Genomic DNA, 17,228 nt, shown 5'->3' with positions numbered 1-17,228 from the left:
GCTTTGTGGCCTAGCCTTACTTAACTTTTCACTGAAATGAAGGCCTGAGCAAATGCTAGGTTGGATGGGTTCCTACATATTTAATAATTTACAATTTCATGCCATGTATGTATTGTCGTGTATTTACGTATTTCAGCAGTCACAGGTATGTTTCATACTCTATATCGTCATGTGTATCCAATACTCGGAATACTAATTTGTTTATAAGGTGAGAGAAAATATGGTCTTTTCTAACATTACTTTCATGTGGTTTCAACTTGTTATCAAATGGTTATCTTAATCCTTTGTCTCACCTTTTGTTACCCTTCGTCTGCCGGCCTAAAGTGGTCACTCTCTCTTTGTATACCATCAACCCCCCCCTCAACTTCACCCACCTCCTACCCCTCTTTAAAGTGACTCCCAGTGACCTATCCTTCATCCCCCTCCTACCCCTCCTTAAACTCCTCTTCATCAACCTTTCTCCTCCCACAATTTCCAATGTATATAAGGCCCTCTCAAAATACCCCTAATCAGACTGGGTTGACCGTGACCGATCGAGTTGTACATCTCTGTGTGTACCAATAAACTCATCAACACTGAAGATCCAGTCTCCTGACTCCTGAATCTGTCTCCTGGACGCCGGATTTCTAACAAAGGACACTTATTCAAAGACATTTTGAATAAGTCATGACTAATGTTTTCAGTTTTCAGGCTGTTTTCACACCAGAGTTTGGGTTTTTGTGACATTTGTGTATTTTGTTCATTTGGTTCTGTTGGTTTCTCACACGTGGGTGTCCCTCAATTGGTTAGAAATTTGTCACAATTTGGATACAAGCATTCTGTTACTGTCATATTTGCCTCCATTAGAGCTCCATGAAAACTTTTTTTTTTCTTCCAGCATGAAATCCAGTACCAGTCCTCACACATATCCTTGTTATAACTGTGCACATCCATTTATTACACTGAACTAGTTACACATGACATCTACATGTACAGTATCACAATCAAAACAAGCCAAACAAGCCTTACTGGCTCTCTGCTTCTTTATAATCGATTCATTTGTCAATTTGAGTTTTACCAATCAGATTGCCTCTGCATGGCAATAAATGCATTCTGTAACCCAGGTGCCAATCATATGTTCTGTTACTCACATGCTGTGATTAGAAGCAGCTCAGTCTGTTGGAATTGTATGTATACACTATGTGGACAGTACAACACTGAAGCGAGGGAAGAAGAGTGGAGCTACTGAAGCATCGGAAATATATGCTCCCATCAGCAGCAAACTGAATTAGGGTTGAGTTGAAAACAGCAGACCAAGACTCTTGATTTATAGCAGACCAGGGTTTAGTTGTTTGATTCAGGTAAGGGGTGCAGTGTTCAAACTGTAAAACAAACTGAACTAAAGAATTATGGGTCAACACCAAACAAAGTCTATATGAAAGTGCCCTCAGATTATTTGTTGTATGTTTACATTAATAGATGTGTACTGATGTGAAGTAAACTGAAGTAAATACCTGTTCCCTAATATGCACTGTATTAATATGAAAAAGCTTTATATATATTAAGCTTAAATAAGCGTAATGAATGTTAAACAATCAGTTCTTGAAGATGAAGTGTTGGGAGTAGATAAAATGGGCAAGAACCAGAGATTTGAGTAACTTTGTGAATAGCAAATTAATAATGGCTGGATGACTGGGTCAAAGCATCTCCAAAACTGCAGGTTTTGTGGGGGGTTCTCAATATAGAGTGGCTAATACCTACCAAAGCTGATCCAAAGGAAGTCAACTGGTGAACCAGCAACAGGGTTTTGTCCACCCAAAGCTCATCAATGCATGGTGAGGACTGAAGGTTTGCCTGTCTAGTCAGATTCCAGTCGCACAAACTACAGAGGTTGTCAATCGTCAATGTATCAATGTGTGTTACATTTGGGAACCTAACCTAAGTGCTAGAACTGGCAGATAATCCTGAAATCACCTGCAGAATCTTTCATGAGATTAGGTTATTTTTGCAACTGAGCTTTTGCTGAAAATGTGAGCGTTTACAGTATCAAATATTTTCTCCTTTTCAGCTATTCTTTACATTCATGGTATCTAATTCTGTGGTTTTGCGTGTGGCCATATCGCTTGGCTTGGGGATCCCTCATTTGAGACCTGATCGCAGCAGCGCTTGAATATTTGCATTGACTCAGCTGGGCTGACAGCCACCATAATTGTGGGAGTGAAATTTAGAGTGGAGGAAACTTATGTAATTACCTGCTGTCAAGCTAATGGATGTGAGCTAGCAGACCTATAGCTCCAATCATGGGTGAAATTCTATGTAAACAGATGTATAAATCATCATTTGGGAGCCTCTCTCCCCATCGCTCCTCAAACACCACAATGCAAATGAGGAGGGACAGGGAATCTATGGGTTTACTAGGGCTGTATGGGGAAATCCATGGAGGCTAAAGGGAAAGCCCTTTACTAGGTTGAAGTAGCTTTTTAAAAGAAAACAAAAACATGTAAGACCAACTACCTAACTGCTTTTCCATTTTTACAATAATTGCATGAGTTATAATAACTGTGTTTACATGCACAATTATCTTATTTCACAGTAATCTAGGAATTATTGTTGAAATAAGTGATATTCTTCAGCTTTAATTCTATGTCTTATCAGATTGAACCCCTTATGATCTTTATTTTTTAATTTTTGTCAATTTTATTTGAATGTTGAATATTCAGTTTATCTGACTTTAATTTTTATTTTTACATATGAGTGAGTGCATCAATAGAACTAGACAGGGAAGATTGTGTCTTCATTTACAAGAGCTACTTGTGATTTTATTTCTATTTGGAGTTCTCATGACCGTCCAGTGTAAAACAGGCTGAGTTACCAACTGTTTTTCACAGTAGGTAACACAGAACAGCAGTAATCTGATCTGCATACACATCTCTGTGTGATTCTCCAGCAATTATTGAACACTTTCCAAACTGTGAAACAACAGGTGCTTCGAAAGGTCTCTCAACCCTTTACGTAGTCTAGGCGGTGGAACTTTATCTCCATCCTCTTTACAGTAAGAGGCTTTTCATTTCATATGATCATATGTTTTGAAATCCTCTGATTCATAGAAAATACAACCCACTAGAAACTTATATGTCCCGCAATTTATGTAACAGTTGCATGTTCCTGGTTACACAATGTCCATGGACCATTGGTTCTTTAGAAATTTGGATGGATTGCTGTAGAGTCCAACTGCCTTTAACTTGAGTAGATAATTGCTTGTTTCATCCCCGGTTTGGTCGTTTCCCTAATAAACTCAGCCATGTTGACAAATGTTTTGTTACCCAGGGAATGTGTTCCAGCCTGAATGTGAAGTCAATGCACAGCGTTTATTGGCAGTACCAAATTGGGACTAAGGGGAATATTCCAACATATTTATGGAAAACAATGATGACAAGATGAAAGGTTGCCGCCTTAATGTAACTGCCAACTAACATCGTAGCTCCTAACATCATGGCAGAGTAACCATACAGAGTTGCACTCAATATTATTCAACCCTCATTTCAAAAGGTTCATCAGAAAAATGTACAAACTTTCGCCCGTTTCCAATCAACCAATCAACAGTTTAACAACTAATGACAATTATTCAACCCCTTCATAACAAGCATCTTTAGTATATAGTAGAGCACCCATCTGCTGTTATGACCTTCTGTAAACGTGATGCATAGCCAATCACAAGCTTCTGGCAGCGTTCCTGAGGAATCTCATCCCGTTCCTCGTGTGCAGTGGCCTCCAGTTCACTAATATTCCTGGGTTTGCTGCTGCAACCACCTTCTTCAAATCCCACCAAAGATCTTCTATTAGGTTCAAGTGAGGCAACTGTGACTACCACCCAAGAATCTTCCAGGCCTCCTTCTGAAGCTTTGGTGTATGCTTGGGATCAATGTCCTTCTAAAAGATCCAATGACACCCTGGCTTCAGCATCCTCACAAAAGGCGTGATGTTCTCTCCTATACATTTCTGACACTTGATTGAGACCATCTTGACATCCACACTCATCCATACAGATGTGCTCTATTTGAGTGTCAGAAAAAGCACAGCAGCCCCAGAGCCATGGCTTGGTTTCAGAAGTAGTTCTGGAAGATTCTGGAGTGATTGTCACAGTTGCCTGACTTGGTGGGATTTGCCTGACTTGGCGGCAGCTGCAGCACACAAACCCAGGAATATTAGTGAACTGGAGGACATTGCCCAATTATGGCCAGACGACTGGGTTGAAGCATCTGTGAACCAATGAGGCTTGCAGGGATCATGGACATCAGTGGTCACTACTTACTGACAGCGGTCCAAAGAAAGAAACACCCAAAAACTCTTACAGGGTATTCAGGGCCCAAGGCTCACTGATGCACAAGGGTAATACAGGCTATCCTGTCAGGTTTAAAGACACAAGTCACAAATGTTTTAATGATGTTTATGGGAGGAACCATGTCACAACTACTCATATCCCCTATACAGGCGGTCATGTATGCATTGTTTATCTGAGGAAGTGCTGGCCCCAAGATGCACTGTAGAAAGAAGACAAGTCGGAGGAGGGTGTGTGATACGCTTGGCAACATCAATATGGAAAAGCCCTGACACAGGCATTTATGTGGCTTCAGGCTGACACATGCCACCTACCTAAGCATCTTTGTGGACCAGGTACATACCTTCATGGCAACTGTACTATGCAGTGATGGTGGCAACTGTCAGCAGGATAATCTACCCTGCAACACTGCACTCATTTACATTTAGGAATGGTTTGAGGAGGATGGTGAAGAAGATGCCTCTGTGAGATTAAGCATCTACGAGATATGACCTTAGCTCTTTGGTGTATACATGGTCCAATGCAGATGCCTTGTAGATGCTCACCTGGCATTCAGCTAACATTCAACTGAATATGTGTTTAATGCACCTGAACTCTAAGAATGTAAGAATGTAAGTGACTATTTATTGAATACACCTAACCTAAACCTTAAATGGGTTAGGTTAAGATCAAGGACTGATTCAAGATTAATTCATTAAGAGCAGGGTTACATTAAACATTCAAATACAGTACAATCAACTTAGAGTTCATTAATGTTCATTAATTATTAATGGATATTTAGCTAAATGTTAGTCAAATGTCAGGTGAGCATCTATGAGGCATCTATAATGGACCATCCAACGAAAGTGTTACCAAAATGCGTTATTTCTGTTATCTAAAATGAGTCCTTTTTCTACATCTTAATATCAATATGAGTCTATTTACAAAAATATGATTATTGACTACCTCATTCAGACCCAGAGTTCTCTCATTATCTAACAACTTAAGTGCATGAATTGTTGTAGGATGGAACATCGCCAAAATAATTTTTCTTGCAATTTATTGACATTTTCATATACTCAAAAATGAGCAGCGTAGTTCTCTGAATGTGAACAAATTGAGAGCAAGATATTAATTACCGGAAGATCTCAGTACAGAATATGATGTTCCAAACAGTAAATATGAGACAGGGCTAGAGAACTACAGCAGTACACCCAGAAAGAATAAAACCATACAAACCATCGGGGAGAGGAGGCTTTTTTGTGGCAGATTAATTGTTCTCTTTCATAGGGGCAATTTAAACTGCCAGTTTGTTGCAGCAATTTAAAATAATTTAAAGGTACTGCTGGAAAAATTAGACCTAATTAAGTCTCCTAGTGCTACTTAATCTTTTTTCCCTCCATTAAGCTGGAAGAACTGATGAACCCTCCTCTCTCTTCCCTGAACTCCATCTGCTAGCCAACAGTTCTCCATTACATGAGGTGGTTGGGTTGGAACATATCTGTAGCTCAGGATTCCTGAACAAATGTTGGCACTCGAGTGCTGGACAGTACAGAGAGTTGATTGGCTGTGTCCTGCAATACATTAGAATCTATGCCAGGGTTTCCCATTCATGGTCCAGTGCCAGAGGCAGTATTATTTCAGGTGCTGCTGTGCACTCCGGAGATGAAACACAGGCCAATATATATAGAGACACTTATTCATGAAGCATATTGGATCATTTGAGCCATTTTGGTATAATGTGTTGCAATTTCAATAAATGTTATCAGTTTTTAATTCAACACAACAAAGTAAATAACATTTATGTCTATCAGATAGCAAAGATAAGGAGTGTTTATGGGGTTCCTTTAGGCAAAAAGAAGCAAACAGGTCACTTCTCTATTTTAGAGCTGCAGCATTTGGCTTTTACTGTACTGATCAAAATATGCCAGGTAAATGCTAGGTAAGCAACATCCAGATTTCAGAGCAACACAACAGTCACCACTCCACCTTATTTTGAAGATATGCAGGATATTTGTTGGCCCTTTCACATTTCTAGGACAATAGACAGTAATCTGGTGATGCATGATTGTAAAATCTTATATGGATATATATATGGATATAAATATTCCTCAAATTTGTTAAACTACATATTATGCATTTAACCAAAATTACATAAACAATTAGAATACATGTAATCCCTGATCACTTTGGATTTAAAAAAATATTATCATTATTACCCCTAGTTGCTATTATCACCCATGTAAATATGTGTACTTTGTACTACAACCATTTTTGAACTTAAATTGTTTATCTGTTTCTGTGTTGGTTACTAACATAGTACATAAAAGATAAGGTTCAGGTCCACCTATGTACTATATACTCTAAGCTATACCACCTCAAATCACAAGTCAAGTAATTTGATATTTGATGTATAATAAAACAATACGTAATTATACTTTTCTTAAGCATCTCTCGATCAAAATATCAATTGTAAATATAAGTCTAAAAATACTCATCAGCCTAAGACAAATATACTTAGATATAATTGTCTTTAGTATAAAAACTTGTAAAAATGTACACAAGTAAAAAAGCATACAACTCAATTTTGTAAGATGCCAACTGGTCGTACAGATCATGGATTATCCAGCTCTGTTGTCAAATTCAAGTCAAATTCAGTCAGCCATAGTTTTAGGGATCACTCAATCTGTATTGTAGATGACTTGTATGGCGGAGCTACATCCCTCGTGATCTGCATGACTGGTTCATGAGGTCTGTTAGCAAACCTAAAAATTAGCTCAGCATGTGACAATCATAGGTCATGAGTGATCCAGCTCTGTCGTACAAAGCAAATTCAGCCAGCCATGCTGCCAGGGATCCCTCAATATGTGTACAACTGGTTCATGATTGCCTAATACTATCTTAAAAGTCAGATCAGCATGTGACAATACATTTTTCAGAAGGTTCTGAGCTCCAAACAAATGATAGCATTATCCAAAAGGAAGATTTCATAAAAAAAAAACAGTAGTAGTAGTAGTAGTAGTGGTAGTATGTTTTTCATTTGTCACGATTTGGGTCTGGGCTTAAGTTATTCTGCGTCTGCCTTTTACAGACACGTCACAATACATTTTTCAGGGCAGAGGTTGCGAAGTACTGAGGAAGATGAGACCTGAAGGGTGATTAGAGCCACAAAAGTCCTATGATTGTTCTTGTATTTTATAAATAAGCCCAGAGGAAGGCAGACTCCATTAAAGTGCAATTACCCCTGCCTGTCTTTGGTGGAACAAGACCATTACTACTGCACCTTGCTATTCTTAGTCAGGAACAAAGGCAATAACACTCTTTTTGAGCATCCATGCAAGCTCTGAGTCATCTAATGAGGGACTGTTCTTCTTTTGCTCTCAAGCTGAGACACCATTTGGATGTCTTATAGGCCGCCATCGCTCCCATTTCGAGAACAAATTTCCCAGCGTTTAATAAGAACACAATGAAGCTAGAAAGCAATGACATTATGTCCAGCTAATGAGTCCAGCTAATATAAAACAACTGATCAATGAAAGCATCTGTAACCTCATCAGGAACGGTGGCAGAGCCCTTGTTTATTACACTGCAAACCACAGAGACCATCTTCGTGGAATTTGCTTGCAAACTGCACTGTAACTGGCAATAATGTGAAACACAAACCACAGACCATCACCACCAAGGCTGTTCTGCACTCAAGCTGTGTAGGAGGCTCTCTAGCCGTGAGGCTGTTGGCATCAAAACACTGACCAGCAGATTAAAAAAAAACCAAAAAACAACATTTTTGGCCTCAAGCTGTACGCATCATAAAACTGATACACTTGCATACAAACCTCACATCACATTCTCAACTGTTACACATTCATAACCACTATGGTTATGTTCAGTTGGATGCATGCCATATAGTTCTCAATCATGTACTGTACGTTAATTATAGCATTAACAACAGTGACTCCAAAAAATGCTAAATATTTACAATTTAACATTTTCCATTCTTTTTACCTTAAAACAACTTTATAATCACATATTACTATGACTATCATTTTACATTTCAGATATTGTAAGTATTTGTCCTCGTTTTGTTTTTTATGACTGTGTGCACTCAAGCTGTGTCGGCTCAATTGTCAGGCCCTCAATGCCAAGCTCTCCCTTGAGGCAATCTCAGGACTCCGCCCACAATTCCAAATAAGGACTTCCTTCTCATTGTTCACGATTCACGGCACCTTGGACTGATGGTTCTTAAGCCCAGTCTACAGACTGGTAGGTGCCGTGAATTAGCCCTGTTGCAACCACAGTGGTCAGTGTTGTCCAGGGGTCTGCTCTAGGAAAACTGGCAGGTTTGCTTGCTCCTTGCTGGGCCTTGTTTCTCTTACCTTGCTCCTTGTTTCCTCTTTTGTTACTTTGTTGGTTTTCTTTGGTTTGCCCCAGTTCTGCCTCAGTGCTGCTTAGTGTTTTGTCCTTATCCCCTTGTCCCTTCTGAGCACTGCTCATTTACCTTGGTATTACCTACCCTGTTTAGTTCCTAGCAGCCTGTCCCAAGTTCCTAGCACCCTGTACCAAGCTCTATATTCCTCACAGTTCCCTGGTTTGTTGTTTTGCTCAGTCCTGTTTTAGTTGTCACCTTCTAGTTGGTTTATCGTTCTGTCCAGTAGATTTCTGTATCCCTGTGTTGTCCCATCGTTTATATACCCTGTTTTTTGTGTTTTCCCTACCAGATTAAAGATTAAATCCACCAGTGCTGTCAAAACATCAGCTTCAATGCAAGAGATAAAACTGGTAAAACATTGTTGCCATAAATTTGCTTAAATTCTTGCTTTAAAAAAACCCTAAAACATCAATATTTCTGTAATTTATTACTTTTCCCCAAACATTCTAAAACTTGAGAAAAAGTTCCCTCATTTTCTTTTTTTTAGGACCCTACTGTATATCACAGCCATTGATGCTTTCAGTAGATCAGGGGTAGGAAACTGTGGGCCACAGTCCTGCTCTGACAGACCTACTAAACCTGGCAATTAATGGGCGAGTTGAAACTGGGGTTGCTTCAGTAGAAAAAGCACAAAACTGTGCAGGAATCCAGGTTCCTTGCCCCTGATATAGACCATGTGCTTGTTTCAAGAAGGCCACGAGACAACAATGTCTCCTGATGCAGCTGGCCGAGGGAGGTGGTGCAGGAGAAAACCGAAGCATGCCAAATGGGCTGGTGTCCAGTGTAGTCTAAAAGCTAACCATAAGAGACCAGAATTTCCTCCAGATCTCTTTTGTGTGCTCCTTTGACAACATTCTGGATGTCTGGTGGGAGGCTGAGGACAGCTGTGTTTTCATTCTGTCTTTGCTACTAAGCTAAACGGGCTAAGCATGTTGCTCTCTTTGCATGCTGCCATATCTGTCCTCTTTTGAGGTTCTCCGACATAAAGGATGTGACAAACCTCACACCTTAGGAAGAATTACAACAGCTGTACTGAATGAACCTGTGAATTACCCATGACCATATGTTACTTGTGAGGTTGTTGTTTTATACTGTGAATCACAGCTCTCTCACACTTTTAAAGCATTTTAAAATTATCATTATTTTAAGATATGAAGCACCTCATAGACCTGGTTTTTCCTACCCTCATACCATCGCAAAATATTACCGCGGTATACGGGATCACCGGGACTGGGGAGTGTTGTAATTGCGCAGGTAGCGCAGATGGTCCTGTGTTTACGTGGCTTCTGTACAACCCCATCCTGCCTAAGTTTAAAACATTATTTTGAAAAATGATCAATCGGGTCACAGGCTAAGTGAACACAGTGCACACATTTAAATCAATCATTGAATAAAGGGCTGTCAGTCTGACAATTACAAATGTTACACTGCTCTGAAGCTGGTTAGCATTAGTTCATTTCGTAGCACGATGATTCTGTTCACCATTGAACAGGTTCAAGTCTGGCTTAGTGAAACCCTACTTACAAACGACTCAGATCGAGTGACTCCTGTAAAAACAACAGAAAGCTGAAATTAAAGGTGTTCTTTTTTCCCTCATGGTGTTGGCTTTGGTTCAGCCTTTGCTTAGCTAGCTCGGCAACACAGCCACAGAGCATCAGGCAGCTCAGTGCAGCTGCTGTTAAATAAGTGACACTAGAATTGACAGTAAAATCTCAAGTGGCTGGTGTTGGGGTGACAGAAAGGCCAAATGTGTTTGGACCTGTAGCCAGCCAGCTTGGCTTAGACCAGTTATCCAGCTAATAGGCCAAACACCACAGCACAGACAGTTCCAGCTAGTGGGAGGCCTGTTTTTTGCCTTAGTGACACTGGGTACCCTTTTAATTGTCATGTTAATTGCACTAATACGACTTTCAATGGCCAATTGGTGCTTAATCTTTATCTAGGTGGTGTAACACCAATATCTTGCTAATTTGCTAATTGCTTCCTGGCTAGCCACAAGCGCACATTCTCTTTTTGCTCAGTTGTATTTTCATTCCTGGAAACGGATCCGTCTGCTCTGGTGTGGATGAAAACATTTCCAGAACAGAGTGGCATTTTCCAATCCACTTAGGCCCAAAACAGAGCATACGTTACTACTTAAATATCTGCCACACCCCCAAGATCAACACTCTAACATGAAACCTTGTTTGAGTACAGCTAAAGAAAATGTCCTATTTTTGAAAGCTGCAGCAGGTCATGTTGTGCACTGAGAGACTCTGTTCCGCATATGGTCTGAACACAGGCCATTCCAATGGGCGATCTGCTGTCTGACTGCAGTAGTGGTTCAATCGTGGAGCACTCACTCATATCCGGCTGCAGTGGAACATTCATCATGCTCCATTAAATCCAGGAGATTCAAGAATTCATGGTTCACACGATTCCAAAGTACGCGTGTGAGCAGGGAACGCCAGAGGCTTTGTCGTGCAGCACAAATTGCTCGGAGTAACTCGATATAATATCTTTGCGCTATTACATTTTCCAGGCTGTACTGTAAACGTCAACAGCACTGATCATTGCTTTTCCATTCTCAGCTGAAAGGGAATCTTATATTACATTGTCTTATTGGAAACACCTGAAAAACTACACCTCGCTCCACAACTTACTGAGGCACACAGTCATCCGCAATATAACAATGCTGTCATATCCAGAGTACGGAAACCCATCTTTTCCTTTTTACACCATTTGGAAATGCCAGCTGTGCTTTGTTATGTGTGAACATTGCAGAACAAACTGACCTATGGAAATGTTTTAAGAACCTATTTACACTCCGCTCCAAAGATAAATGAGGATCCCCCTTAATGTAAAGTATAGTTTCAATAAAGAACATAGGATTCACAGATAATTTAAGTCATGCTACAAACAAGAACTGAGCCTTATTCACCAATTGGACTCAAGTTGGCATAAGAAATAAGCCTTATTCACCAAACATCCTTCAGAACACATTTCTTCTTAAAACCCACTCATGCAGTTTTGTCAAATATTCTGCCATTCATCAATGTTTTCTTATTTGGGATTTGTTCAATTTGTGAGGACAATGGGATCTATTATTATAAGAGGAATTATCTCCTCTTTCATTCACAAACTCCAGATGGTCCAGAACGTCTCCTCACCCACACTTGCTCACATCGCCACATTACACCCGTTCTCAAAAACTTGCCTATTAAGCTCCTAACAGTCCTGCTCCTTCTAATGTATCTGATCTTCTTCCCTACAAACTCTCTGACGCGCTCAGGTCTTCCACAGCTGGGCTACTCACCATTCTTCCAGCCATCCTTCAGAGCTTTGGCGGCTGAGCATTTTCTAGATTCGCTCCTCAACTCTGGAGCTCATTCTCTGGTTGCATACAATCTTTTTTGTATAGTTTTGTCTGTGTTGCTTTGTATACTGAATTGTGAGTGTTGCTGGGTTTGTGAGAAATGCTATAAACCTAAAAATAATAATAATAATATGAAAAAAGATTAAACAAAGGTACTATGTAGACACATTAATAGCAGTAAGACAATTTGTAGATAGGATGTGAACATATCCCAAGTGTGCACCTGCCCCGACTCCTAAACAGCCTAGCACACCCCCTGGATAACGAAGTGAGCATGACACGCAATCAGCCTGTAATATAACAGGTGCAGAGAGGGAGTAGCGGAATCTGCACAAGCAGGGTAAACGCATCTACTCAGTTTGCTCACAGGCTCACAGACTAAGTGAACAACCTGCACAATTTTAAATCAATCATTCATTAAACATTCAACTGTGAGTCTGACAATAACAAATGCTGTTGTTTGGGGGGCTAGGCCTCTTCGCTTGAAAGCCAGAACCCCTCCCCAGAACTCCAACTGCTCAGAAAAAGTCATCTGATGCCAATGAAAATGTTATGTAATTCATCATGCGCTCATTTAATACAGAACATAACAGACTCAGCAGTGAATTGCCTGTAGTCAACTGATGTACCTCTTCCAAAGCAAGGCAAGTTGGAGCTACCCCTGCACTTCTTCAGACTGGCCTCCGCTGAGAGGGAGCAAGAGACCGGATGCTCGCACTTCTTGCCTGTCCAGCCCTCTTTACAGTCACACCTCCCGCAATTACACTGACCGTGACCTTCAGGAATGGGAAGAAGAAAAAAAAAAAAACAGAGAGAAACAACACAGAGCAGGATTTAGTGTCCTCAGAGGCTGACGGATAAGCTTAAACTGTGCCTGAAGCTGCTGTGGAGACCAGCACACATAATCCCGCTGTGTGTGGGTGTGTTTGTGTCTCTCCGCTCGCGTGGGTGTGCGTGTGTTTTGAAAAACACAACTCATGGGGCGAGCTCAGTGCTAATGCAAAGCTCCAGTGGCCTGAAAGTGAGCAAGAGTGTGCTCTGGAAGTGCTGCTCCTTGGCTCCAACAAAATTCCATTCCTACAAGCACATACAGTCCTGGCCACCGTGTTATTCCTCAATATTAGAAACAGATGTTCACCCGTGTTTCATGTTTGCCTTATGTTCGTGAGCTCAGGCTAATCCGGCAGGTCTGTGTTTACTAAAGGAGGAATATGGGTGGGGGGAGTGGGGGTGGGGGTGCCGTGAGGACAGCACACAGTTCCACCCAGAATGCTTTAGCCAAGTCAGCACTTCCATTGCTGGACTATACAATGTGAGAGGGCCTTACTTGCAACTTACTATGCCACTTTGCACTCTGAAGATGACTAGGCCGCTTCAAACTAATGCTATGGTAGTGTGCTCTTCCGGTAAGGGTGTAGGAAGGGTCAGATAAGTCCAAATGTGGACACCTCTTCTAATGAATGCGTTCAGCAACTTTAAGCTGCACCCACTGCTGACACAGATGTGCAAATGCGCACACACACAGCTTGTCTAGTCCCTGTAGAGAAGTACTGTCAATAGAATAGGACTCTTTGGAGCAGATTAACATGAACCTATTAGCACCATTCCTAACCAGGCATGTGCTAGAGGCTAGCTGTGAAGCAGTGGAACTGTGTTCTTTGGAATGACACTGCTCTATCCAAAACTTTCGGGATTAGTTGGAGATGATCATCCAACATATGGCCCTCACTAATGCACATGTCACTAAATGTAATCATATCCTCACAGCGATGCTCCAAAATCCAGTAGAAAGCCTTCCCTAGACAGTAGATACCCCCCAATACTACACTGCAGTAATGGGACCACTCAGTGTGGTGGCTAAACCAACAATACCTGGAACCTCTGGGTGCATGTCAGGAACACCCCATGGACTAAGGCACCAGTCCATCACAGGGTAACACAACATACCTCACTCCTTGGGTAATCTTAGCATAGCCAAATCCCCTACCAGCATGTTTTGGGAAGTGGAAATAAACCTGTGCTAATAGCACCAGGAGTGAGGATCAAACCCACAACCCTAACATTTTCTGGCTAATTATGATTTTAAGCTAATTAAGATGTTAAGACTACATTTTTTTGAGTGTGTTTTCTTTAAACAATCATTTAAATGGTGTAAGGAAGTGGAAGCAGTGTAAAGAGGTTGTTTTTACCAGAGCAGAAATCATCTGAATATCTGTCATACGTTGAGTGGCAGCTCCTCTCATCGCACTCGCAGGTGTCTCCATGAATGTCACCCCAATCCCCTGATGGGTCCACGTCATAGCAGGTACACTCTCCACATATGCATGTGCCTACGCAGACAGAGGGTAAAAGGAAGTCAGCTTTAGTCAGCTTTAGCTCTACTCAATCAAACCTAACAAGATGCTTCCAGTCTTGTGGAGCATCATCTTCCCCAAAATAAATAACAGAGGATACATTTCAGTCACAAAATACATTGACTTTCAAAAGGAAACTGCTGAACAAAGTGGAAATTCATATTCCCTCCACCACAACGTCAGATCTACCACACTGGGATTCAGAAAGCTCTTTTAAATGGATTTACTGTGAGCTTAAATGGAAAGCTTGGAGACAATCTACACAGTTTGCATGTTCCCTGATGCACCCCACCAATTAGCTTGACACGCACTTGCCTCAAACTTTGTGTATGTGGTTTCTGACACTGTGACACATGTTATGTATGAAAACTCATCACTAAGAAAAGTACATCTTATGGCAGCCTGTAACCGTAATCATACCCTCATCCATTATCATAAGTTACTTAAAAATGTTGACGGTATCTCAAAATTAGGACGGTATTTCACAATTACGACATGTCTGATGTGTCCAATTTCTAAAACATGGCCAAATCAGCTTGTTAATTTAAGAACCCATCATAGTTGCAAGTTTAGTAATGACTAAAAAGACAGAAGCCTGGATGAACCAGTCTACTCAGTGTGTCTGAAAACAGTCAAAAAAACTCCCAAGACAATCCCCTCGACTCTGCACTCTCAGGTGTAACGTTTTATCCTCTAAACGTGGGTGGTTTGAGCCTCAGTTAGCAGGAACACAGGCCATGCTGTGCTGTTTAGGGTGCTGGCTAACTTTTCTAAGCCTAGATTTTCCCATGACCTTTTTCTAATAATCACAGTTATTTAAACAACCTGTTTCATTTTATGTCTAAAACTGACAGGCATGTAAACCACCTCTTACTGGCTCTCCTACATTGCACTTCATTTAACTGAAGTATGTGATAAAAGCCTCGGAAAGAAATAACTTCAGTGTGAATGGGTGGAGTAAAACTGATGTAGGCTGAGTAGGCAAATGCACCAGCAAGCCAAAATATTATGCCTAATATGCTGTTGGCACTTTGTGTGCTGCCAAAACGGCTCACTCTACAAGACGTCTGAGAGTTCCCTGTGGCGACTGGCACCAGGATATTACAGCAGATCCTTAAAGTCCTGCAAGTTTTGAGGCGGAGCCACCTTGGAACGGACTTGTTGTTCCAGCATATCCCACAGGTACCCTGTACTGAGCCGCCCATATGGTGTAATCGGACTCTGTTGCTCCAAGGTCCAGTCCTGACAGTGACCATTGTTTGCACTCTAACAGAAGTTAGCATTGGCCCTGTTTTGGCAGTTCTCCTAACACATCAACGAACCATGGCTGCCCAACACCCTGCTGACGGTTCATGGTTTCTCCTTCCTCAGACCACTCTTAGCAGCTGCTCACCACCACTGACTGGAATCACCTTGTAAGCCTTTCCATTTCGGAGGTGATCCATTATCAAAAGCACACATGTCTGCCCATTTCTCCTGCACCCAACATATAGTCTATGAGAAGTCATAAAAAGCAGCTTTATCTGTAAGTGGTTGTAATGATTTGGCTCATGTGTGCACACAAATGCATGGTTTTGTGCCATTCAAACAATGCTGTGTGGACTGTATGGTCTGAGGAGTAAATAGTGAGTGAAAAGGAATTTCGGGATAAGGAATTTTGGGAATTTCCCCACTGTGGGACTAATAAAGGACTATCTTATCTTATCTTATCTTAAAAGGCAAAGACAATCGTGTTTAACGTAACACCGTCTCTTTAAGTGCTTTAGGGCTTGCTGACGGACAGATACATGCCACAGTACAGCTTCATCCTCAGGTTCTGGATCCCCTGGAGCAACTCCAGCAAACAGTCAACAGCAACACAATCTCTAAACATAAGCCTGACAAGAACACCTCTCAGACGTGAATTGCTGGGTTGCAGTGCTGGGGACAGAGCCAAGGGAAGCACCTCCACTCTGACGTACCCGAGCCAGGCCAGCAGCAGCTGAGCAGCCACGCTTGTGGAAATCCCATTTTCTCTTATCTGTTCCAGTACGGGGAGAGCACACGGGAAGCTGTGCCAACTGGCAACCTCCTCACACTGCTGCTGCTTCCACCACCAGGCACAAACCTGCCATAGGCCTGACCTGCATAGATGCTATGTAAGCTTATGGAGTTCTCTTTCTTTCTTTATATATGATATTATTTCATTATTTCCTTTTGGTGGTCTGACTGTTGCATTTTTCTTACTCTTTCTTCCTAGAGTTCTTTAAAAAAAAAAAAAGCTAACTGTAAAGAGTATAAAGCTAGTAGCTCTTTAAAGGGTCTTTCTGTGATGAGTTTTACCCTGTCATTTAGTCCTTTGTGAGGAAAACCTCATTTCAAGGTTGATATTTTTATATATTAACCCTCTGGCACACTGGCATATTAGTTACCGCCCACATTTCATATCAGAATGTTCAGAACAATCCCAGCTCTCTCTGTAATGAGACCCAAATGTGACCTACAGCATTGCGTAAGGAGATAATCAGATTTTCCTGAGGAAATGTACCTTTACTCATGTGGACGGACTGGGTTTTAGAGTGTCCATTGATCAGATTCACACAATACATACATATGAGATAAAGATGAGTAACATATGAATCTACCAACTAGACCCGGCAGGAGGCAGATACTAGATACTACTACTACTCTTCATAGCCTTGTAACTTGGGATGGGAGTCACATACGATCTGAGAATGAGATGCAATGGAAAGGACGGGCTCTGCAGATTCACAAACTGTATTATCGCAAAATTATGATTAAAAACAGCAAGAGAAA

General features: G+C 41.2%; 1 protein-coding gene across 1 annotated transcript in view; it reads right to left on the bottom strand.

Annotated features, from left to right (window-relative positions):
• Positions 1–17,228, bottom strand: part of itgbl1 (integrin, beta-like 1) — a 78,450-nt gene that overhangs the window by 25,846 nt on the left and 35,376 nt on the right. The window contains exons 6-7 of the mRNA XM_072686316.1: positions 14,268–14,408; positions 12,708–12,854 (exon numbers count right to left, since the gene is read on the bottom strand). Coding sequence (XP_072542417.1) covers positions 12,708–12,854; positions 14,268–14,408 — 288 coding nt within the window. The remainder of the gene's footprint in view (positions 1–12,707; positions 12,855–14,267; positions 14,409–17,228) is intronic.

This window comes from Salminus brasiliensis, chromosome 8 (assembly GCF_030463535.1).
Source record: "Salminus brasiliensis chromosome 8, fSalBra1.hap2, whole genome shotgun sequence".
Taxonomy (NCBI): Eukaryota; Metazoa; Chordata; class Actinopteri; order Characiformes; family Bryconidae; genus Salminus; species Salminus brasiliensis.
This window is presented reverse-complemented; position numbering and strand designations above follow the sequence as displayed.